The sequence below is a fragment of the Coregonus clupeaformis genome, chromosome 19 (genome assembly GCF_020615455.1).
Source record: "Coregonus clupeaformis isolate EN_2021a chromosome 19, ASM2061545v1, whole genome shotgun sequence".
Lineage (NCBI taxonomy): Eukaryota > Metazoa > Chordata > Actinopteri > Salmoniformes > Salmonidae > Coregonus > Coregonus clupeaformis.
In genome coordinates, this window is record NC_059210.1 from 22,799,296 (window position 1) to 22,823,805 (window position 24,510).

Genomic DNA, 24,510 nt, shown 5'->3' on the forward strand with positions numbered 1-24,510 from the left:
ATGTGTAAATTGTTAATTACACAACTGAATATTTGTCAAATTGTTAGTATTTTTCATAATTTTAAAAGTGTGTATTTGACTTATCTTCTGTTACAGATATTTTGTTTGTTCGCCTGACATTGAGTGGTCCGTTGGGTTTCTTACCTCTCTCCTGTATTGAGCCAATTCTGTGATTAATAATTTGTATGCAGTGTTTAGGAAATACTGTAGGGAACATGGGAAGAAGTTGATATTAGGAGCATTTGATCAATTTGTATTTATTTATTTTATTTTGTTAATAAATTGTCAAAAGCAACCTGCCTTGTCATTGGTGTGTGTGTTAGGGTTGGTGGTTGCCTAACCACCTTCCTATTTCGCAACAAAGCCTCCTTCACTCATGCTGTTAAACATGCCCTCGTAAAACTGACTATCCTACCGATCCTGGACTTCGGCGATGTCATTTACAAAATAGCTTCCAACATCCTACTGAGCAAATTGGATGTAGTCTATCACAGTGCCATCCGTTTTGTCACCAAAGCCCCATATACTACCCACCATTGTGACCTGTACGCTCTCGTTGGCTAGCCCTCACTACATATTCGTCGCCAAACCCACTGGCTCCAGGTCATCTATAAATCACTTCTAGGCAAATCCCCGCATTATCTTAGCTCACTGGTCACCATAGCAACACCCACCCGTAGTATGCGTTCCAGCAGGTATATCTCACTGGTCATTCCCAAAGCCAACACCTTTGGCTGCCATTCCTTCCAGTTCTCTGCTGCAAATGACTGGAACGTACTGCAAAAATCTCTGAAGCTGGAGACACATCTCCCTCACTAACTTTAATCATCAGTTGTCAGAGCAGTTTACCGATCACTGAACCTGTACACAGCCCATCTGTTATTAAGCCCACCCAACTACCTCATCCCCATATTGGTATTTACGTTATTTATTTTGCTCATTTGCACCCCAGTATCTCTATTTGCACATCATCTTCTGCACATCTATCACTCCAGTGTTAATACTAAATTGTAATTATATTGCACTATGGCCTATTTATTGCCTTACCTCCATAACTGTAGCTCAGTTGGTAGAGCATGGCGCTTGCAACGCCAGGGTTGTGGGTTCGATTCCCACGGGGGGCCAGTATGAAAAATGTATGCACTCACTAACTGTAAGTCGCTCTGGATAAGAGCGTCTGCTAAAATGACTAAAATTTAAAATAACTTACTACATTTGCACACACACTATATAGATGTTCTATTGTGTTATTGACTGTACGTTTTGTTTATTCCATATGTAACTGTTGTTTTTATCGCACTGCTTTGCTTTATCTTGGCCAGGTCGCAGTTGTAAATGAGAACTTGTTCTCACCTGGTTAAATAAAGGTCGCTCTGGATAAGAGCGTCTGCTAAATGACTAAAATGTAAATGTGAAATAAAATAAAAAATAAAATAATGGGAGCTAGATCTAGCGCCCACTAGCGGCTGCCTAGGCTAGTGGGAGAGGGAATAGTCAATACAATAGTTTCTGCAGAATTACATTTTCTATTTTGTTCTACAATTTAACTATTTACTTAAACTTTTTAGTTAAACTTTAGTTTTACTCTACTTTAATCTACATACATTTCAATCTCGTCTTGTGATTGTCCATGAGAACTGATGATGAGGTCTGTTTTGATTGTGTACATTTTCCAATTATTTCAGCCATAGACTGTAAATTGATTTCAGCGCTATTTGAAAACATAATTGAGGTCCGTTTCTCCGTGTACCCTGTAAAACTAACTTTTAGCTTGGAACAATTCTATAGTTTAGTTAGTGAGCATTCCGTCTCAAGGTTGTTTCTCTCACGGGCCAGACAGCAGCTCAAGCAATGCGCGTTGCACAAAAGGTGAGTAATTTTTCACCTGAGATATTTATATTTTTGTACTGCGCCTCTCATCTCTGAACTCAAGTAGCTTTCTTCCGTTTTGCATGTCATTTCCTGTAATAAAAAGATGGTGGTCAAAGCCGAGAGAAGCGGCTGACTCTCGTAGCAATTATTTCTAATAAACACTTTGCATTGCCCTGGACTAGTGAAATCAAAGAGTGGCGGTCCGTCAACGGCGGGGATTACAGAGGCTTGAGTTGGGGTCGGGAGATAACGTGCTCATCGCAGACCGTCCGAAGCCCTGCAGATTCTGTAGAAGGTGAGTCTGTTTTACTAGCCAATGTGGCCAATGAAAAATGGCTTCCGAAAGCGTTAGGCAAATTGCCAATTGCCTGCAGACGGGAATCTAGGAAATATCTGGGAATAGCGCAGTGCAAGACACAGCTGGAGTCTGTCACATAGCATACATGTTGCTGTGCTTTTCCTTGTTATTGTGTAGGAACAACAAACTTTGGCGATAAGTGTAAGTTTTTTTTTTTTGTAATCATTGTAGCCCCGTTTGTTTTCCGTGTCTCTTCTCACTGAACTCGAGCCCCCTCAGAGCGGCAGTCTTTCCGACCAATCAGCACTGGATTCGCTGCCGAAATAATTTTTGCTGCCGAAATATTTTGAAGTGAGGATTTGTGCCGGAAGGAGCATTCTCAACAACCGTGTGGATCGGACAGGGGTTTCTCACGGTCACTTCGAACGTTTGATGTCCAGATTGCCCCGGTTGCGTTGTTCTCAGAATACACATTTTGCCTTTTGAGATGTTTGCAGAGTAACCATATTTGCTTGGTCTGTAATGATTTTTGCCTTTGAGTGCAGCTTGCATTATGTAATACTGTTTACTAATTTAAAAAATATATATATATATATTATTTTTTTTCAAAGACTGGATGTTAATTAGTTTCCCCTATTGCATTGAGTCAGAGTGGAAGAGGTGAAGCGAAAGGGTATTTTTGTTTAACCTTTATTTAGCTAGGCAAGTCAGTTAAGAACAAATTCTTATTTACAATAACAGCCTACCAAAAGGCCCCCTGCGGGGACGGGGGCTGGGATATATATGCCGCGTTCAAAACGACTAACTGGGAACTCGGAGATATCCAACTTCAGTGAGTATAAGACAACTGGGGACTCGTGAAAAAACGAGATCCGACAGGGAAAAATAGTTTTGAACGGTCATCCAACTCAGAATTCCAAGTCGGAAATTCGGGCATCTTTCTAGAGCTCCGACCTGAAGATCGCTGACGTCATGATTTGACCTCGTTTTTTTTCCGAGTTCCCGTGGTCGGAAAGTCGGAGCTCTAGAAAGAGGCCCGAGTTCCCGACTTGGAATTCAGAGATGGATGACCATTTAAAACGATTTTACCTTGTCGGAGCGCGTTTTTTCCCGAGTGGCCAGGGTCTTGAACGCACTGACGTCTTAAATCAGTTTTCCGAGTCTGAGCTCCCAATTGTTTTGAACGCAGCACCAGTTGTCTTGAAAGCCTCTTTACTCTGTCTAAAATCTGTCCACGAAAAATACACCACCAAGTGAGGAATATTTGAATGGAGGTCAATGAGTTTCGAATTTGGTCAACGCATATTTTTAATTGCTAATTTGCTGTGTGAGGCTTGTTCTATGAGAATCTTCATCCACTAACGCCACTTTTTGTGAATTTTGAAGCATTTATGTATAACAACCACAAAGCACGTAGCTTCATAATTCATAAAGGTCATGTGAACTGACTGATATTATCTCAGAACAAAACGTATAAGATCTCATAAACATGTGTTAACCTCAGACCTTATTTTCTGCATTTATTCCAAAACCCTATTCTTTCCCTATTCATTTTGCCCATAAGAATGGCTGAAGGAAGCAGAGGTAAATCATTTCCGTTTTTTGGACTAAGCTGGTGAGCTCTGACTGTATACTTTGTATGAGGTTTGTATGTAGGTCACCATGTTTTTCCTTGTGTTATTTGCAGATTAATTATGTGGGACTGAATTTGCACTCAGTGGGCCCACTTCCCTCCACAATGGCAGCATCCTCTGCCTATCAAACCAAGCCGTCCTCAGAAGCCGGGCCCAACAGCAGCACCAGGTAGGCTGATGCTCCTCACCAACCTCCAGCCTCACAGACAAACAAGATGTCCTGACTGATTTTATAGATACTGAACAAAAATATAAACGTAACAATTTCTTTTTTATTTTACTGAGTTACAGTTCATACAGTATGAGGAAATCAGTCAATTGAAATAAATAAATTATGCCTTAATCTATGCATTTCACATGACTGCGAATAGATATGCATCTGTTGGTCACATATATCTTAAAAGAAATGGGCCTCAGGATCTTGTCACGGTATTTTTGTGCATTCAAATTGCCATCGATAAAATGCAATTGTGTTCGTTATCCGTCGCTTATGCCTGCCCATACCATAACACCACTGCCACCGTGGGGCACTCTGTTCACAACTTTGACATCAGAAAACCGCTCGCCCACACAATGCCAGACACGTGGTCTGCGGTTGTAAGGCCGGTTGGACGTTCTGCCAAATTCTCTAAAACAACGTTGGAGGTGGCTTATGGTAGAGAAATGAACATTCAACTACATTTACATTACATTTTAGTCATTTAGCAGAGGCTCTTATCCAGAGCGACTTACAGTTAGTGAGTGCATACATTTTCATACTGGCCCCCCGTGGGAAACGAACCCACAACCCTGGCGTTGCAAGCGCCATGCTCTACCAACTGAGCTACAGGGGAATGCCAACTCTCTGGCAACAGCTCTGATGGACATTCCTGCAGTCAGCATGCCAATTGCACGCTCCCTCAAAACCTGAAACATCTGTGGCATTGTGTTGTGTGACAACTGCACATTTTAGAGTGGCCTTTTATTGTCCACAGCACAAGGTGTAATGATCATGCTGTTTAATCAGCTTCTTGATATGTCACACCTGTCAGGTGGATGGATTATTTTGGCAAAGGAGAAATGCTCACTAACAGGGATGTAAACAAATTTGTGCACCAAATTTGAGAGAAATAAGCTTTGAGTGCATTTAGAAAATTTCTGGGATCTTTTATTTCAGCTCATGAAACATGGGACCAACACTTTACATGTTGCGTTTATTTTTGTTCAGTGTACATTCACATCAGCATCAACAGAGTAACTGTACATTATACTCCCCTTATACCACATTGTTGAGTACTTGTTTTTGATTGGCTAGAAGGGCATTCTAGAATGGTCATTAAAACCAGATAACGGGACAGTTGTAAAATATATTTATATTGGGACACCTTGCAATCATGACACAATATGCGCCATTGATATGCAGACATTGACAGCCACTTCTTGTCATGTTGCTCATAAAGGTTTTGGGATTAGGCAGCAACCAAGTTGACTACTATTCAGTTATGCAGTGTTGCATTGTTCTTTGCATGCAATGTTGAAGAGAAACTTTTCAACCCAATGTAGTGTATCATAAATAATTATGTACTCTATGTGATGTCTTACCACAGCCTAATCAAAGACGAGTGTGAGTCCGAGGAACCAAGCAAGAAACTCAAGGTTGATCACGAGCACAGAGCCAGTGAGAGCCACCAAAAAGTAGACTTCTGGTGTAAGTGTCATCATATCTTTCCAACAATTCTCATGCTGAACATTGATTTATACTCCCATCAGAAAGGGATCCATAGGGTAATAATTGTAATGAGGTAAAGCCATTTTAATTCAATCACTTTTTGACAGTACCCTTTTGATTTGATTTAAACCTTCCATACATATTTTGCCCATCGTAGGAGTGCACAGAAAGTTCCTTTTTGGATCTGAATGCCAAAACATTCAAGAGATAAAGGTGCTCAATGTTGACCCATTTTGCATACCCCACCATACCCGTATAGCTCAGTTGGTAGAGCATGGCGTTTGCAACGCCAGGGTTGTGGGTTCGATTCCCATGGGGGGCCAGTCTGCTAAATGACTTAAATGTAAAATGTAATACCATGAGACATCCATGTCTTCATCACTCATCACTGGAAAATATAAACACTTGAGATTGATATCTTTTAAAAGCTTACAATCGAAATGTCAACTTTCAAATGCAAAACATTTTTGAGACTCTGTCACACATCCCGAGGTGCAGGAGATAAAAAGAAACATTGAAATGAAAAGGAATCTCCACACACTCAGGATCGATGCACAATTTTACATTTATTTAGGCTGAGCTTTCAGTTGTCAGACCTTCATCAGAGCATACAAAAACACAATGACAGAGGCCACATATAGAGCCCCACAGTGGAGGTGTCATAATACCCATAAAACCTAGCGGTCAAACAGGGAAATGGTTCCAATTGTTTTTCCACCATCAATTTTTCCCATAGGGGATTTTAGAAACATTTAAAATAAGGGCTGTGTTTCGGGTAGGCTTTTGATAACCATGTAAATCTCTCGGACTATTATCAATATATTTGGCTCTATTTACTCTCCGATTCGAAAATGCAAATTAGCATTAAAGTAGACATCATGCAAAACTACAAATCCCTGCAAGCTCCTGCACGTCATCTCTAGCTGACGCCTTTGCTAACAGATATTGTGTCTATTTAAAACTTGCACAGTACAGTTGACAGAATTGTCCATTTAAAGAAATGTAGCCAATTTATTCATTACTACATTTAGCAAACATTAGATAGTTAACCCAGATATTCTTGTCCAGATCATCATGGCATTTGTAGTTCTTTATGATAGCCATTTGAAGTGTTTCTAAAATCCCCTATGGGAAAAATGAATGGTGAACAAACGATTTTAATGTTTAATGTTTGTTTTAATGGCTCCAACCTAAGTGTAGGTAAACTTCCGACTTCAACTGTATATATATATATATATATATATATATACTACCTTTAAAAAGTTTGGGGTCATTTACAAATTTCATTTTTTTCTAAAGAAAATCATTTTTTTTGTCCATTAAAATAACATCAAAGTGATCAGAAATACAGTGTAGACATAGTTAGTGTTGTAAATGGCTATTGTAGCTGGAAACGGCTGATTCTTTTAAAATGGAATATCTACATAGGCGTACAGAGGACCATTATTAGCAACCATCAGTCCTGTGTTCCAATGGCACGTTGTGTTTGCTAATCCAAGTTAATCATTTTAAAAGTCTAATTGATCATTAGAAAACCCTTTTGCAATTATGTTAGCACAGCTGAGAACTGTTGTGCTGATTAAAGAAGCAATAAAACTGGCCTTCTTGAGACTAGTTTTTTTCCTGAAGCATCAGCAATTGTGGGTTCGATTACAAGCTCAAAATGGCCAGAAACAAATAACTTTCTTCTGAAACTCGTCAGTCTATTCTTGTTCTGAGAAATGAAGGCTATTCCATGTGAGAAATTGCCAAGAAACTGAAGATCTCGTACAACGCTGTGTACTAGTCCCTTCACAGAACAGTGCAAACTGGCTCTAACCAGAATAGAAAGAGGAGTGGGAGGCCCCAGTGCACAACTGAGCAAGAGGACAAATACATTAGTGTCTAGTTTGAGAAACAGGCGCCTCACAGGTCCTCAACTGGCAGCTTAATTAAATATTACCTGCAAAACACCAGTCTCAATGTCAACAGTGAAGAGGCGACTCCGGGATGCTGACCTTCTAGGCAGAGTTGCAAAGAAAAAGCCATATCTCAGTGCCCATCTTAATCTTTTCTTTTTATTGGCCAGTCTGAGATATGGCTTTTTCTTTGTAACTCTCCCTAGAAGGTCAGCTTAGAGGGGATAGAGGGTGGAAGAGGAGGCTTGACTTGAAGCGCTGGGCATCTTGTGATGACATGCATTATCTGAATTAGGCCAACAGAATTATACTTACGGAGGAGTGGTTTCTATGGAAGAACTTTGAATGTCTTTGAACTTCAGAGTTGGCTTAACTTTGGACCAGAGAAACTAGCTAACAAGCTTGTGTGTACAGAGCAGCACCAGATTTAAAAACACGTCTTACCTTTTTGTAGTTAATAAATCCAATGTGAAATGTGATAACTATAGTATCCCTAACTAGCATTGAAAAAGTTAATCCATTCTTCTCTAATAAAAAAAATCTCTCCCTATCTTCTGAATCACGCTTGTAACATCAGTAGGCTACAGGTATGCTTTGGCGGGGGAGGGCCAGGTAGCCTGCACACACACACTGGCAAAGATTTTCAGCTGGCAGTTAGACACTGGAAGAAGTTTCTGATTGACAGAGAGAGTGCTTTGCATAGGCGCTTTGTGTTTTTTTGTGGGACTGAGAAACCGGAATGTAAAAGAGCGTTATTAATCGGTTCCCATGCTTTTAAAATAACGGTTCTGTTCTGGAACAGTGTAGATCATTTTCGTTCCCGGTTCTGATTCTGTATGGTCTTTCAAATAAAAGGGATGCTGTCAAAAAATGATTGAATTCAAATGGATATACCCAATGTCCACTTTGTTTTTACAGTCTGTGAGGAGTGCAAAGAGTATTTCTTGGAGGAATGCCCCAACCATGGTCCTCCGGTCTTTGTGCCAGACACACCAGTGGCACTGGGGGTGCCCAACCGGGCTGCCCTCACAGTGCCCTTGGGAATAGAGCTCGTCCGGGAGGAGGAGGAGGTGGATGTGTGCTGCATAGATGCGGGCATCCCCAAGGGGGCGCTCTTTGGCCCATATCAGGGGGAGCTGGTGTCTAAGGACTATTCCTCAGGGTTTTTCTCTTGGATGGTGAGTCGAGCATCATCCCCACTCTCTTAGGCGCAGCATGTAGTGCCTGAAAGTCGTCCAGTAACTTTCACGAATAAGCATTTTAATGAACTATTAATAAATAAGTATTTCATTATTTGTCAATGTTTATAAGCATTTATAATAGCTTATTAATTTCATTAATGTTTATTCATTAAAGTTATTATAAAATTGTTACCAGTGGTCCTAAACCAACTTTGCATGTTATACATTTGTGATAAAGGGTTAAAAATGTCAGGGATCTTATCTTTCTCCAGAGAATTTATCTCATCCTTGAGCTCTCATCTATTCTAAAGCATCAACCACACCATTCTGCTACTGCTGGTGTTTTATCTTCCTTACTCTCTTAGATCGTTGATGAGAACAACACATACAAATCCATTGATGGCAGTGATGAAACTAAAGCCAACTGGATGAGGTACAATTTATATGTTGATCATACATAAGCCTCTCAGTTTTGAGATTAGAATTGAACAGAGACAGATTAATTTAATCAGCTGTGATACTTTGACATCAGTGATGAGTATTCAAGGAATGTGAGAGGACAGCATATATGAGGGTTGTGAAGATCCGGTATAATTGAATTGGTTGACTGTATGTGCATTGCTTAAAACATATTGATGCTACAACCTATGTTGTATCAATGCCTTATGCGACTGAACGATATTCATGAATTTTTGTTGCCACCAGGTATGTACGTAATTCGTCGGATGAGAATGAGAGGAACATGACTGCGTTCCAGCATGGAGAACACATATATTTCCGTGTGTGTCGGCAGCTGTCAGCAGGAGAGAAGCTCCGTGTGTGGTACAGCGATGACTACATGAGACGGCTGCACAGTGTCTCGCAGGACAGCATTGACCACAACCTGGACACAGGTGAGACGTCCCCCTGAAATGTATTTCAATTTGCTTCTCATATCGCTGCTCAAAATGACTGACTTTGTGAAAGAAATATCCAGCACTAGTAAAACTAGTGTTGTTTGTGTTCCATTTGACTTCTTTTGGAGCGATTATGACGGCTAGTATGGATCGAGGGAGATTTCTAATTCAAACAATGCACAATATTTTTTTTCTTTTTCATTGCTATTTGAATCTTGGATGGAGGCAAATCCTGTCTCGGTCAGTACAATGATTTAATCCGATGCTCAAGCTCAGTTCATTGACCCATTATTTAAACACCCATTGAATAGTCTTTTCTTAAACTACAAAACATGAAATGTCACTAATTCAAAGCTCAATTGAAGGCCAGTTATTATCCACTCCTTGAGCATCCTGGGATTCTATAACTTCACCACGTGATGGTGCTATTGACTCCTACATGCTGACCAAACCGTCTCCACGCGTGCATCTGCGTGCGCCATCGTATGCATGTTGATTTTGTCTATCCACACCAGACTTGTTCATGACACGCAGGTTAAAATACCTGAACCAACTGTACATTCGAGGACAGGTCAAAAACACAGATGAAACATTCATGGACATTTAGCTAGCTAGCTTGCTGTTGCTTGCTAATTTGACTTTGGAGAAAAACCTTGGGTTGTTATTTGATCTAAAATGCAATGGTCCTTTTTTTGCTGGATCTTTGTTGAATTTTTACCCATTTTGAGTCATACAAAATCGTGTGTTCTCTACTCTGACAATTAAAGAGGGGAAACCTAGTTAGTTTTCTTTTATTAATCTCGCCTAGTTCATCTTGCTTCTTCTGTGGATTTTATATGGCTGTTGGCAACCAACTTTGAGGTGCATTACCGCCACCAACTGGACTGGAGTGTGGACCTCGTTCATCTTTCAATCACCAACTTGTGTATTATGGTCTTTCTATTAATGAAGGGGCCAATGTGTGACATCAGGGTAAACATTTCAAAATGATTTGATATACATTTAAATATGATTTTCTTGCAGCTTCACATGTGTAGTTACAGGAATAAAAGTCTAGGTAGGCATAATGAGACCATAACTCCACGTAGCAACAACAAAACATCTACATGTAATTCAAAATGTCACAAGAAACATGGACACCGCATGTTTCTTTGTCATGCCTTGTTGCCAGGTCTTTTTGTGCTTTAGTCAACTTCTCTATCATTTATAACCATGCTAAACATTCCTGAAGAATGAAAAAGATAAACAACAGCATTTCTATGTTTTAATAGTTGATATAATAATATAAAACCATAATAAATATAGTGTGTTTTTGCCAACAAAATCATTGACAATAACCAATAATGAAATCAATATAATCCGTAAACTCTTCAGGTATTGTGTGTGTGTGTCTGAAAACTAGCCATCAAATTCTTGCTTCCTCTGTCCTTGTTTCTTCCACTCCTTGCCTCTCCTTGAAAGTGCATTGAAGCCTGAGGGGATGAACCTTCACTCCTCTCTCCCAATGTGCTTTGAGAGGAAGGTGAGGAATGGGGGAAACAAAGGGAAGAATCTCAATTGCATTTCCATGATTCCTCTCTCCTTGCCTCCTTCTCAAAACCCATTGGATAAGAAGGTGAAAGGGGAAGGACCTCTGACCTCATCCAATGGGTTTTGAGAAGGAGACCAGGAGAGCGGATGCAACGAATCAAGGAAATGCAATTGAGATTCACCCAAGGACAGAGGAAGCAAGTATTTGACCGCTATTAAAGCCCCCATGCAGTCTTTGTCATTTTTAAATCATCTAATAAATCAGTTTATTTAATGAAAATAACAAAATATTTTTAATCATTTATTTCCCTGAGCCTCCTTCAGCTCTTGAAATGCTCAGTCTGATCGTATGGGCGTTAGGAAACAAATTTGAAGATATTTACATACACAGCCCTGATTGGCTGATAAGATGGTCTAAAGCCCACCCCCTTACCCAGATTAACAGTCATTGGTCTATTATAATCAGATCACATTGTGATGTACAGCCTGAAATTCCAGGCATTGTTTTCCAAACAGCTCTTACACAAAAAGGGCATTATCATAATTTTCACAATTTCAGAGAGTTATTTCGACCTCATAGTAGGGCCGGGACGATACCAGTATCGCGATACTCGTTAGCATCGTGGCAAGGAAACAAAACATTTAGCGGGTTTCACTTCTTTAGGAAATCAGCCTTAATGTTGAAAACAAACATCATGCTGTCATCCAGTGTCACATGTATTTATTTTCCAAGCTATAGCACACTATTTTACATACAGCAGGTTTTTAAAGGACCAAAGAGTTTGGTCTGTTTCGTGTTTTTATTTTTGCCATGGAAAAAATATTGTGATACTGATATCGTCCCGGCCCTACTGATAGCGTGTGTGTGGAAATATCATACCAAAAAAAAGCTACATTACGTTTTTAACTGCACTGCCCCTTTAACATTTTAAGACTGTGCCAGACTGACTGACTGCGCTGCCATAATACCCATATCCTGTCCAGAAGTGGTAGGCTCCTAGCCCCTACCGCCCAGAGTCTAGGCACTTGTGGAGATCTGAGAGGGATTGATGGGTGGTGACATGGTGAGAGCTCCACCTTACCCTCTGAAAGGGTTGGTGGAATTTTGGCGGTATTGCTTACTCCTGTCCAATCCTCTCAGATCTCCTCAAGTGTCTAGGGGTAGGGGGTTGCTTCTGGACCCCACAACTCTCTAGTGGACCTACAGCATTGGTTGGATGTTTCATTCCACATGGATTTGCATAGGTGTAAGCTGGACACACCCTCTGTACCCTATCAGGCTGATCAGACAGTTCTGGGTAGTTGAAGACCTGCTGTAAACTGAAAGGATATAAACTCAGCAAAAAAAAGAAACGTCCCTTTTTCAGGACCCTGTCTTTCAAAGATAATTCGTAAAAATCTAAATAACTTCACAGATCTTCATTGTAAAGGGTTTAAACACTGTTTCCCATACTTGTTCAATGAACCATAAACAATTAATTAACATGCACCTGTGGAACGGTCGTTAAGACACTAACAGCTTACAGACGGTAGGCAATTAAGGTCACAGTTGTGAAAACTTAGGACACTAAAGAGGCCTTTCTACTGACTCCAAACGACAGATGCCCAGGGTCCCTGCTCATCTGCGTGAACGTGCCTTAGGCATGCTGCAAGGAGGCATGAGGACTGCAGATGTGGCCAGGGCAATAAATTGCAATGTCTGTACTGTGAGACGCCTAAGACAGCGCTACAGGGAGACAGGACGGACAGCTGATCGTCCTCGCAGTGGCAGACCACGTGTAACAACACCTGCACAGGATCGGTACATCCGAACATCACACCTGCGGGACAGGTACAGGATGGCAACAACAACTGCCCGAGTTACACCAGGAACACACAATCCCTCCATCAGTGCTCAGACTGTCCGCAATAGGCTGAGAGAGGCTGGACTGAGGGCTTGTAGGCCTGTTGTAAGGCAGGTCCTCACCAGACATCACCGGCAACAACGTCGCCTATGGGCACAAACCCACCGTCGCTGGAACAGACAGGACTGGCAAAAAGTGCTCTTCACTGACGAGTCGCGGTTTTGTCTCACCAGGGGTGATGGTCGGATTCGCGTTTATCGTCGAAGGAATGAGCGTTACACCGAGGCCTGTACTCTGGAGTGGGATCGATTTAGAGGTGGAGGGTCCATAATGGTCCGGGGCGGTGTGTCACAGCATCATCGGACTGAGCTTGTTGTCATTGCAGGCGATCTCAACGCTGTGCGTTACAGGGAAGACATCCTCCTCCCTCATGTGGTACCCTTCCTGCAGGCTCATCCTGACATGACCCTCCAGCATGACAATGCCATACTGCTCGTTCTGTGCATGATTTCCTGCAAGACAGGAATGTCAGTGTTCTGCCATGGCCAGCGAAGAGCCCGGATCTCAATACTATTGAGCACGTCTGGGACCTGTTGGATCGGAGGGTGAGGGCTAGGGCCATTACCCCCAGAAGTGTCCGGGAACTTGCAGGTGCCTTAGTGGAAGAGTGGGGTAACATCTCACAGCAAGAACGGGCAAATCTGGTGCAGTCCATGAGGAGATACACTGCAGTACTTAATGCAGCTGGTGTTACTTTTGATTTGTTCAGGGACACATTATTCCATTTCTGTTAGTCACCTGTCTGTGGAACTTGTTCAGTTTATGTCTGTTGAATCTTGTTATGTTCATACAAATATTTACACATGTTAAGTTTGCTGAAAATAAACGCAGTTGACAGTGAGAGGACGTTTCTTTTTTTTATTTACATGTCTACTATTCACACCTTTGTTTCATTCCAGCGAGTTAGATGTGCAACCACTGACTAACTATAGCTAGGATAATATCTCTAGTCATCATTGAATAAGATTACCAATGGTTAGGTAGCTAGGATATACACTATATATAGAAAAGTATGCGGACACCCCTTCAAATTAGTGGATTCGGCTATTTCAGCCACACCCTTTGCTGACCGGTGTATTAAATCGAGCACACAGCCATGCAATCTCCATAGACAAACATTGGCAGTAGAATGGCCTTAATGAAGAGCTCTGTGACTTTCAACGTAGCACTGTCATAGGATGTGACCTTTCCAACAAGTCAGTTCGTCAAATTTCTGCCCTGCTAGAGCTGCTCTGGTCAACTGTAAGTGCTGTTATTGTGAAGTGGAAACGTCTAGGAGCAACAATGGCTCAGCCGCGAAGTGGTAGGCCACACAAGCTCACAGAACAGGACCGCCAAGTGCTGAAGCGCGTAAAAATTGTCTGTCCTCTGTTGCAACACTCACTACCGAGTTCCAAACTGCCTCTGGAAGCAACATCAGCACAATAACTGTTCGTCAGGAGCGTCATGAAATGGGTTTCTATGGCCGAGCAGCCGCACACAAGCCTAAGATCACCATGCGCAATGCCAAGCGTCAGCTGGAGTGGTGTAAAGCTCGCCGCCATTGGACTCTGGAGCAGTGGAAACACGTTTTCTGGAGTGATGAATCACGCTTCACCATCTGGCAGACGGACAATCAGGGTTTGGCGGATGCCAGGAGAACGCTACCTGCCCGAATGCATAGTGCCAACTGTAAAGTTTGGCGGAGGGGGAATAATGGTCTGGGGCTGTTTTTTCATGGTTCGTGCTAGGCCCCTTAATTCCAGTGAATGGAAAACTTAACGCTACAGCATACAATGACATTCTAGACGATTCTGTGCTTCCAACTTTGTGGAAACAGTTTGGGGAAGGCCCTTTCGTGTTTCAGCATGACAATGCCCCCGTGCACAAAGTGAGGTCCATACAGAAATGGTTTGTCAAGATCGGTGTGGAAGAACTTGACTTGCCTGCACAGAGCCCAGACCTCAACCCCATCGAACACCTTTGGGATGAATTGGAACGCAGACTGCAAGCCGGGCTTAATTGCCCGACCTCACTAATACTCTGTTGGCTGAATGGAAACAATTCCCCAAAGCAATGTTCCAACATCTAGTGGAAAAGCCTTCCCAGAAGAGTGGAGGCTGTTATAGCAGCAAAGGGGGGACCAACTCCATATTACTGTCTATGATTTTAGAATGAGATGTTTGACAAGCATCAGTCAGCTAACCATTTACAGTAACCGCAGTTCATTAATCAGTCTATACACAATCATATTCTGAAATTGAGAAATCGTACTTTATCTTGGCACTGCGAAGGGTTAACTCCTACTTTGAAAGGACACAAAGTGTTGGCTGTGGACTTAAATGTGGAATGCCGTGCATGTAAGTCGCTCTGGATAAGAGCGTCTGCTAAATGACTAAAAATAAATAAATAAAAATAAATGGTTAACTTACCCACATGTGAAAATCAAAATCTCAAGTAGTTCTTTTGGTTTTATATGCACACAAAAAACAAGCCATTTAAAAAAACAGATCAACATTAATTTCCGCACTTTGGCGGTTCAATTGCGTGCAGTATCACACCAGCTCTTTATCACTTGACTGTCACTCAGAAAATCCTTTCCTGAAACCTGAATTATGCATGATAATTTCCCCACATAACTAAACAGCTAGACATCAAATGCGCATCCAACAACTATTATGCATAATTATTGAAGAACCCCATTAATGAAAGTATAAATTTTGGTTTGATTCATCTTGTTAAAGTTACTCTTTCTGTTAGAAGCATTTGATTTTGCAATCCATACATTCTTTTGGATATGTGTGCCCATTAAAACTTTTTCACACCGTAATATAGGGAGATACGAAATGTTACGAGGTTACAGTGCACTTCCGAGATCGCCATACAAAAGAGTCCGACAGCAATATCCAGGAATTTTACAGGATCAAGTTCAATGTGTAATTCAATTGTTAAATGCTTAGTATATGATATGACCAACAGCGGTATCATAAATGTAAGGAAAGAAAGGTAACATTTTATGTCACATGATTTCTACCAAATCTGTGATGACTCCAAGCATGAGAAAGGGTTTAAACAGGTTTATAATTTATAACTTTATAACAGCTCCAAACAGTTGTCCACTACAAGAAATGCTCACTGGTACCCGAGTTTATAGAAAGGCTTATATGCTTGTAAAAAACAATGAGTAGATGGGAGAGGGGGACTTGCAGCGCGTCAATCGTCTAAAATAGAACCAAGTTCTATTTCAAATAAAATCAAATTGTATTTGTCACATGCGCTGAATAAAACACGTGTAGACACTAACCAACAATGCAGTACAATAAATAAAGTTAAGAAAATATTTACTAAATAAACTAAAGTAAAAAATACAATAAAAAGTAACACAATAAAATAACAATAATGACGCTATATACAGGGTGTACTGGTACCGAGTCAATGTGCGGGGGTACAAGTTAGTCGAGGGGTCAAATACTTATTTCCCTCATTAAAATGGAAATTAATTTTGTTTTTCTGGATTTTGTTGTTGTTATTCTGTCTCTCACTGTTCAAATAAACCTACCATTAAAATTATAGACTGATCATGTCTTTGTCAGTGGGCAAACGTACAAAATCAGCAGGGGATCAAATACCTTTTTCCCTCACTGTAGGTGCTGCTGAAGGCACCAGCTCATCAGCAAACAGAAATTTCAAATCAAAGTTTTATTTGTCGTATGCGCCGTGAAATGCTTACTTACAAGCCCTTAACCAACAATGCCGTTCAAGAAATAGAGTTAAGAAAATATTTACTAAATAAAATAAAGTAACACAATAAAATAACAATAACGAGGCTATATACAGGAGGCACCGGTACCGAGTCAATGTGCAGGGGTACAGGATAGTCGAGGTAATTTGTACATGTAGGTTTGTGTAGAGTGACTATGCATAGATAATAAACAGCGAATAGCAGCAGTGTAAAAAACTAAGGGGGGGTCAGTGTAAATAGTCCGGGTGGCCATTTGATTAATTGTTCAGCAGTCTTATGGCTTGGGGGTAGAAGCTGTTAAGGAGCCTTTTGGACCTAGACTTGGCTCTCCGGTACCGCTTGCCGTGCTGTAGCAGAGACAACAGTCTATGACTTGGGTGACTGGAGTCTTTGACAATTTTTTGGGCCTTCCTCCTTCCGCCTAGTATATAGGTCCTGGATGGCAGGAAGCTTGGCCCCAGTGATGTACTGGGCAGTATGCACGACCCTCTGTAGCCCCTGGCTACGCAGACACCCGTTGACGCTCGCAAGGATTTTGGATGAAATGATTGAATAACATGTATGTGTTCATTTATTTTGCAACGCTCGTGCACGCTACGCGGCCAGTTTGGTCAGCAAGCTCGACTTTTACATCCAGGGCTCGAATTGAGGGGGTATGCCTTACATCCATGACAATATTGTGACTGACCGCCTTGATTCGGTCTTTTTTTTACATTGGATAAAAGCAGAGACATAGAGCTACAAAATGGTATATCATACACTGCATTTGAGGAACAATGGGGAAAGTATTTCTGCTTTGAAAGTTGATAAACTTGTCATCTCATTTCTGAGAAAATGGCCTTTGAATGTTTTGGTACCTACAGGAGAGCTCTTCTTTGTCTACACCCATTCAGCATCGTTCACACCCTCTTAAGCTTTAGCCCCACCCATCTCGTTTCGCTCTCGGAGCACACTCTGGACGCTCTGGTCGATGAGTAGGGTTGATCTGAGCGTTCTGACCTCACAACGGCAGTCAAGCACCCAAGCTAACTGGCTAACATTGGCTAGCTACTTCCAGTTACAATTGAGAACACCCCACTGACCATTTTACTCGCCCTAGCAAAGCTGGTTAGGCTGTTTTCATGTTATCCAGAGCGTTGGTGACTGTAACTGTGCTGCTGGCTACAATTTTCTTTGCAGACTTTTATTGACACCGGCCATATTCAACGGGTGTTGAGCGTTCGTAAATTCATCAGTTATTCTGCGCTCTGGCATACTCAGACTGAATTTACGAACGCACCCGAAATGGTTACTTGCATAGTGGAGTCTTTTGTTAAGACATGTAGCTAGCTAGCTAGGTAAACAATTAACCATAATCCCAACTCATGGCGTTACTACCCTGCATGAATCTGTAGGTAGCTAACCAACCAGGTTCAATGTTAGCTAGCTAACATTAGACTATAACTAGCAAAGCAAATGGCTCAGAGATACGAATAATAAGATCATACACATAACGTTAGCTAGCGAGCCAGCCAGCTAATGTTAGCTTGCTAGCTACCAGTACACTTTAACTTGAAATGAAAACGACTTTCTGTCAAAATTAGAAACGTGTAATATCTGAAAATGTAGCTAGCTAGACTATCTCACCCGTGCTCTGAAATCGGAGTAGATAGCCAGAGCGAATTTACCAGCTACGTCTATCAACAGTTGTCGCAGTGACATTCTATTGAAATGGATACTTGCATAGTGGAGTCTTTTGTTAAGACATGTAGCTAGCTAAACAATGAACCATAATTCTATTCTCATGATGTTACTACCCTGCATGAATCTGCAGGTAGCTAACTAACCAGGTTCAATGTTAGCTAGCTAACATTAAGCTATAACTAGCAAAGCAAATGGCTCTGAGATACGAATAATAAGATCATACACGTAATGTTAGCTAGCGAGCCAGCCAGCTAACGTTAGCTAGCCAACAGTACACTTTAACTTGAAATGAAACCACTAGTAGCTACCAAGACTATCTTACCCGTATACATAATGGATGGACGCGTCACCCTCACGGATGCCATGGTTGCCCTTAGTTTGAAGATGTAATCCGGAGACCGGTGTTTTCTCAATCTCCTTAGCTATCATACTCTAATTCCGCTGATTTCAAAACTCGGTCCTCCAGAAAGTTGAGAGCAACACTTATGCAGTTTTACTACGCAATACATTCTTTTTTTTTAAAGCTGCGTTAGACAGGATTACCTACACATACTGACCAGCTCAAATAGATAGAAGCGTGCTATATGGCAGACCAATCTGAACTCATCTCTCGGCATGTCCAGCCCACTCATTATCTCAGCCAATCATGGCTAGCGGGAAAGTTGCTGTCTTTTTCTGTGGCTAAACCAACCAGGTTCGTAATTTTATTCGTATTTACAGATGGCATACAAGTTTGTTATTAAGGCACATGTAAATTCACATGTTCCCGAAGGCATTTCTGCCAAAAAACAGTTTACGTTCAAATAGCTCTCCTGTGTAGTAGTGACCCGCGACAAAATGCCTAGTTTCCTGAAACGAGTCACGTGAACAATCACTACTGGTTTGTCTGTACTCCAACAGCCTGTATTTTAAAGAATGGATTAGGGCAGGTTAAAAAAATCACAAATGAGTAAACACAATCTCTATTGGGAAAAACGTCTGCTATTTGACAAAAGGTCTCTGATAATCTGGCATTGGGGATTAGGTCTACTCTAGCCAGTTGGTGCACCGTTGACCCACTCATGCTATGTGAGTAGCTATGTCCTACATCCAGATCCAAGCCTACGTTCTTAGTATTTTACTCTGATTATAAAAATGTGCCTTGGGTGGCAAAATCGTGTAGTGTATACAGTCTGATAAAATGAAAAGCGACATCATCGGGATCATTTCAGTTGACATTTTATTCATATCTCCTTTGACCTTCGGCATTTCAAAACAATCTCTATAGGGTTGAAACTTCCATTCAGTTGTTTAAACCGTTGCCATTTTTAACCAGCAACAATACTCTCCAAGAGGAAAAAACTTTCTGGATCGTTTACCTGCATAGGTTCTGCAGGTAAGCAAAGTAGGTTCTCGTTTTCTTATGCTGTTACGTTTAGTTATAGGATAGAGAATTAGTCATTGTCTTTATGTGAGGTTACTTTTCTTTCTGCTTGGTATTTTGTATGTTATCACATCCATTATCATAGTACTAGTAGTTGGCTATATTATACACAGGTGTACTTCTACACAGCTAACTCTGCACTGTTGTGTTGCAGGGCTGTTGACTGTTGAGAAATCCGAGGCCCAGGAGGAGACCAAAGGACCCGTGCTCAGGTCAGCTCTGCATGGCAGGTGCAGCCTCAGCAAGCACACCAGTGAGGAGGGGGATGGCCAACCACAGGCCAAGAAGAAAAAGATCGACCTCATCTTTAAAGATGTCCTTGAAGCCTCTCTGGAGGCCTCCAAGAGCCAGGAAAACCCCCTGAACAGCACCTTCTCCATGAAGCGGACCAGAGCTCAGCACGTCACGCTCACTTCCCAGAGTGGGGAGTCCTATCTGGCTCACGAGAAATGCAAAGTGGCTGGTCTGGGCCTCCACCCATCAGAGCACCTAGAGGGGGGCTTTAATGTTCGGTGTCTAAAGATGGAGGATTCCGAAGACGACCCTGGTCACATTCATGAGGAGCCTTCTACCTCGTTCTGCCCCAACTGTGTGAAGCTGAAGAGGAGGATTCGGGAGCTGGAGGCAGAGGTGATTCGTCTGAGGGGAGGAGAGCAGGTGGAGGTACCACCCCACTCTGAGCTGGCACCAATAGATGAGCTCCAAGGTAGGTCACAGAGAGAAATCGAGCAGTGTGGCATGGGTTATTTGGTGAGATTATACCTCTGCTTTGTAGCACAGAATTTCAGATGTGACATTTTCTGTACATTCTATATTCACCTTCAATAAAAATTTGAGTCCCCCATATCACAATTTTCATCATTATCAGTAGAAAAGCATGTTTTGTTATTTTGGTTAGACTAAAAATGAATTAAAAACCCCAAATAGTTAAGTTAACATTGAATTAACTCACAAAAGGGTTTGCGAAACTGTGTGAAATATGTCAGTGATTTCTTGCTTTGGATTTTGCGGTGGTGAATGTTTGTTTTTTGTATATTCCAGGGGATTTCAAATAAAAATGTGTTTGCACATGTTTGTCTTTTTACTTTGTCTCAAATTCAAATCACATTAAATGAATTAAAAACTGATGTGTTCATTTCAGTGGTTAGTATTACCATGCATCATTGGCATTTCATAGTTTTAAAACAAATTATTTAAATGATTCATTTCTAGCCACATTTTGGAAATTTCAGATATTCTGTGGATTTGGTATGATATTAATCTGATTTAAATTCCCTTAATAGGATGAAAAGCTTCATTTTTTTCCTTAGGTGTTGAATGAAAATACATTTGTCTATTCAGATACAGTATATATAGCATTGCTGAGGTTGTCTTTTATGATATTAATGTTATATCCTATTATTTTCAGCAGCTGAGGCCATGACCCCTATTCCTGTGGTGCTAGATGAGGATGATCAGGATGTGGACTCTGCAGATGAGTCCATCACTGCTGACCTCATGGTGGCTGCTGACGACTCCTCCAAGCTGTTGGCTGGGCCTGGCCGACGGATACGCCGCTTCAAGCAGGAATGGCTCAAGAAGTTCTGGTTCCTGCGCTACTCGCCAACGCTCAACGAGATGTGGTGTCATGTCTGCCGCCAGTACACCGTCCAGTCCTCACGCACCTCCGCCTTCATCATTGGCTCCAAGCAGTTCAAGATCCACACTATCAAGCTGCACAGCCAAAGCAACCTGCACAAGAAGTGCCTGCAGCTATACAAGCTCCGCATGCACCCAGAGAAGACTGAGGAGATGTGTCGTAACATGATGCTGCTGTTCAATGCTGCCTACCACCTGGCCCTGGAGGGCCGACCCTTCTCAGACCTGCGAGCGCTGGCTGAGTTGCTCAAGAAGTGCGAGCTCAAGGTGGTCGACCAGTACATGAACGAAGGTGACTGCCAGATCCTCATCCACCATATCGCCAGGGCACTTAAGGAAGATCTGGCGGAGAGGATACGCCTGTCGCCCTTCCTCAGTGTCATCATGGACGGGCAAAATGATGACTTGCTGTCAGACACCGTTGCCGTCTATGTGCAGTTCACCACCAGTGAAGGACCCCCTGCCACAGAGTTCCTCTCCCTGCAGAGGCTGAGCGTTAGCAGTGTGGATGGCTACCTCCAGGCCATCGATCGGGCCTTTGCTGTGCTTGGTCTGAAGCTTCAGGACATGCTGGTGGCTGGTCTGGGGGTCGATGGCTCCAACATCTCCTCCAGTTTGAGAGCAAATCTGTACATTGCTGTACGGAAGACACTCCCCTGGATCCTCTGCTTGCCGGTCATGATCCATCGTCCTCACCTGGAGGTGCTGGATGCCATCAGTGGGAAGGAGCTGTCCTGCCTGGAGGACCTTGAGAACAACCTGAAGCAGCTGCTGAGCTTCTACCGGTACTCCCCTCGCATGATGGCCGAGCTCAGGTCTACCGCCCCCACACTGTCTGAGGAGACAGAGTTCCTGGGAGATATTCGAGCCATCAGCTGGATTATAGGAGAGCCAAACGTCCTGAATGCCCTTATCAAAGATTACCTGGAGGTGGTGGCACACCTCAAGGATATCAGCAGCCAAACGCAGAGGGCAGATGCAGCAGCCATCGCCTTGACCCTACTTCAGTTCCTCATGGATTACCAGTCTGTCAAGCTAATATACTTTCTCCTTGATGTCATCGCTGTCCTTTCGCGCCTGGCCTTCATCTTTCAGGGGGACTACCTGCTGGTGTCTCAGGTAGACGCCAAGATCGAAGAGGCCATCCATGAGATCGGTCAGCTGGTGGACTGCCCTGGGGAGTATCTGCAGGAGTTTGAGGAGAACTTCCGCGAAAGCTTCAATGGCGTAGACCTGAATAACTTGCGCGTCGCCGAGTCCAAGTTCCAATCCATCCGCGAAAAGATCTGCCAGAAGAGCCAGGGCATCTTGTCCCAGCGACTCGACATGCACAGCCGCACGGTGGTCAAGGCGTGCCGTGTGCTCGACCTCACCACCTGGCCACGCAACAGGGATGAACTACGAGCCTTCGGGGAGGAAGAGATCCTGCTCATCTTTGACCACCTTGAAGCGATCCCCTCGGCTGTCCGGGAGGCGTCGCGGGACAGAACAGACGCTCGGGGCAGCCTGCTGGTGGAGTGGAGGGACCTCAAAGCCGACTACTACAGCATGAATGGCTTCAAGGAGGTGGTCAGTCAAATCTCCAGGCACAAGCAGCGCTTCCCTCTGCTTAACCGCATACTCCAAGTTGTCAGGGTCTTGCCCACTTCCACTGCCTGCTGTGACAAAGGCCGGGGGTCCCTGCAGAAAGTGCGCAAGAACAACCGCTCAAGGCTGACGCTGGACCAGATGAATGACCTACTGACCCTTGCAGTCAACGGGCCGCCGATAGCAAACTTCGATGGCAAGCGACCATTGGACAGCTGGTTTGAAGAGAAGTCTGGCAACAGCTATTCACTCTCAGCCGACATGCTGACTAGAATGTCGGCTAATGAACAAAAGTATGTTCTGCACAGCATGGATGTGAACACAGAGTTCTACCCTGATATTTGACTGATGAGGGCCAGGGCTTTACTTCACTTTATTCCAAAAGCCATCCCGGAGGGGGAGGGGTGATCTGGGCTATAATGTGATTGGCCATAAAAGTGTGCAATGGCCCTGCTGCTAAAATGGCCTGATCAGCATCACTTTAGAAAATGGAAACATAGCTAGTAGAGTTGTACTTCTGTTGAGCACACATTTATGTCAAGCTCAGGAGGCAAAGCTGGTCTTAAAAGGCAAGACGGCAAATCAGCGAAGTTGACTTAGTGAAAACAATCAGTTTGTATGAGTGTTGAATTTAAAGTATGTATAACATATACCACTTATTTAGAGCATGTGCTGATCACTGGTATCAACTCTGTTGTTCGAGATGACCATTATCATTTAGTGGGGCTTTTAAAATCTGCTGCAACACATTATTTGGGAAATGCCATAGGTTAATAGCTCAAAAGTATATGTTTTTTGTAACAATGCAAATTATTTCTCTTTCAAACAAGTCTTTGATTTCTATACATTTACTATAATGTAAATGTTTGTTTGGCTTATTAAATGTTTGGTTCATATGACATTGAATGAGATTGTGCCATAAGAGCATATTGCAAGTTGATAAAGTCTTGATAAAGTGAAAGTTCACAACTAACCAAGGTGCTATGCCACACATCGTCACAAGAGATTATATGGTTTGTTTAAATGTTGTTTTGTACAGGTATATACTGCTATGGTGATTGATATTTCTATTGTGGCTTTTATAGGTCTTAAAAGATTCCATCGGGAGGAATGTATTCTTTTTAAATTGCCTAAACAAATGTAGGCCTATATTATTCATTATAAAGCGGGTAGTTTGGATGCTGATTGGCTGAAAGGTGTGGTATATCAGACAATATACCATGGGTATGATGCAAAATTACTTGTTTACTGTTCTAATTATGTTGGTAACAAGTTTATAATAGCAATAAGGCACCTCGGGTGTGTGGTATATTGACCATATACCACACCTCGGGCCTTATTGCTTTATATTAAAGTATAATATTAGTTTAGCAAGGTGAACATGCTTAAAGTTGGCTTACATAGCCATAAATTAGCCAAAAGGTTTCTTCAATATATTGTTTATACTTTACATTTCTTGCATCTATTCTTAAGTATTTTTGAGTAATACTTCTGCCAAATCATGTATGCAAGACAGCTTTGAGAGACATATGTCACT

At 42.3% G+C, this 24,510-nt stretch overlaps 1 protein-coding gene across 5 annotated transcripts; it reads left to right on the forward strand.

Moving 5' to 3' along the window:
- Positions 1 to 1,977: 1,977 nt before the first annotated feature.
- Positions 1,978 to 24,221, forward strand: prdm11 (PR domain containing 11). 5 transcript variants are annotated; one of them, XM_041837762.2, is made up of 9 exons: positions 1,978 to 2,167; positions 3,735 to 3,754; positions 3,858 to 3,973; positions 5,391 to 5,491; positions 8,329 to 8,588; positions 8,957 to 9,024; positions 9,297 to 9,484; positions 19,903 to 20,454; positions 21,157 to 24,221. In XM_041837762.2, exons 3-9 carry the CDS (start codon positions 3,909 to 3,911, stop codon positions 23,316 to 23,318), a joined length of 3,396 nt encoding a protein of 1,131 aa, XP_041693696.1. In that variant the 5' UTR covers positions 1,978 to 2,167; positions 3,735 to 3,754; positions 3,858 to 3,908; the 3' UTR covers positions 23,319 to 24,221. The 5 variants fall into 5 exon arrangements, with proteins under 5 accessions (XP_041693696.1, XP_041693695.1, XP_041693697.1 ...); XM_041837761.2 differs by lacking the exon at positions 3,735 to 3,754; XM_041837763.2 differs by lacking the exon at positions 3,735 to 3,754 and having other exon boundaries at positions 21,160 to 24,221.
- Positions 24,222 to 24,510: the final 289 nt, after the last annotated feature.

Coding starts and splice junctions, on each gene's coding strand:
- prdm11 (XM_041837762.2), top strand. CDS start 3,909: ATGGCAGCATCCTCTGCCTATCAAACCAAGCCGTCCTCAGAAGCCGGG. Junction 5,492..8,328: donor CCAAAAAGTAGACTTCTGGT/GTAAGTGTCATC, acceptor TTGTTTTTACAG/TCTGTGAGGAGTGCAAAGAG. Junction 9,025..9,296: donor ACTAAAGCCAACTGGATGAG/GTACAATTTATA, acceptor TGTTGCCACCAG/GTATGTACGTAATTCGTCGG.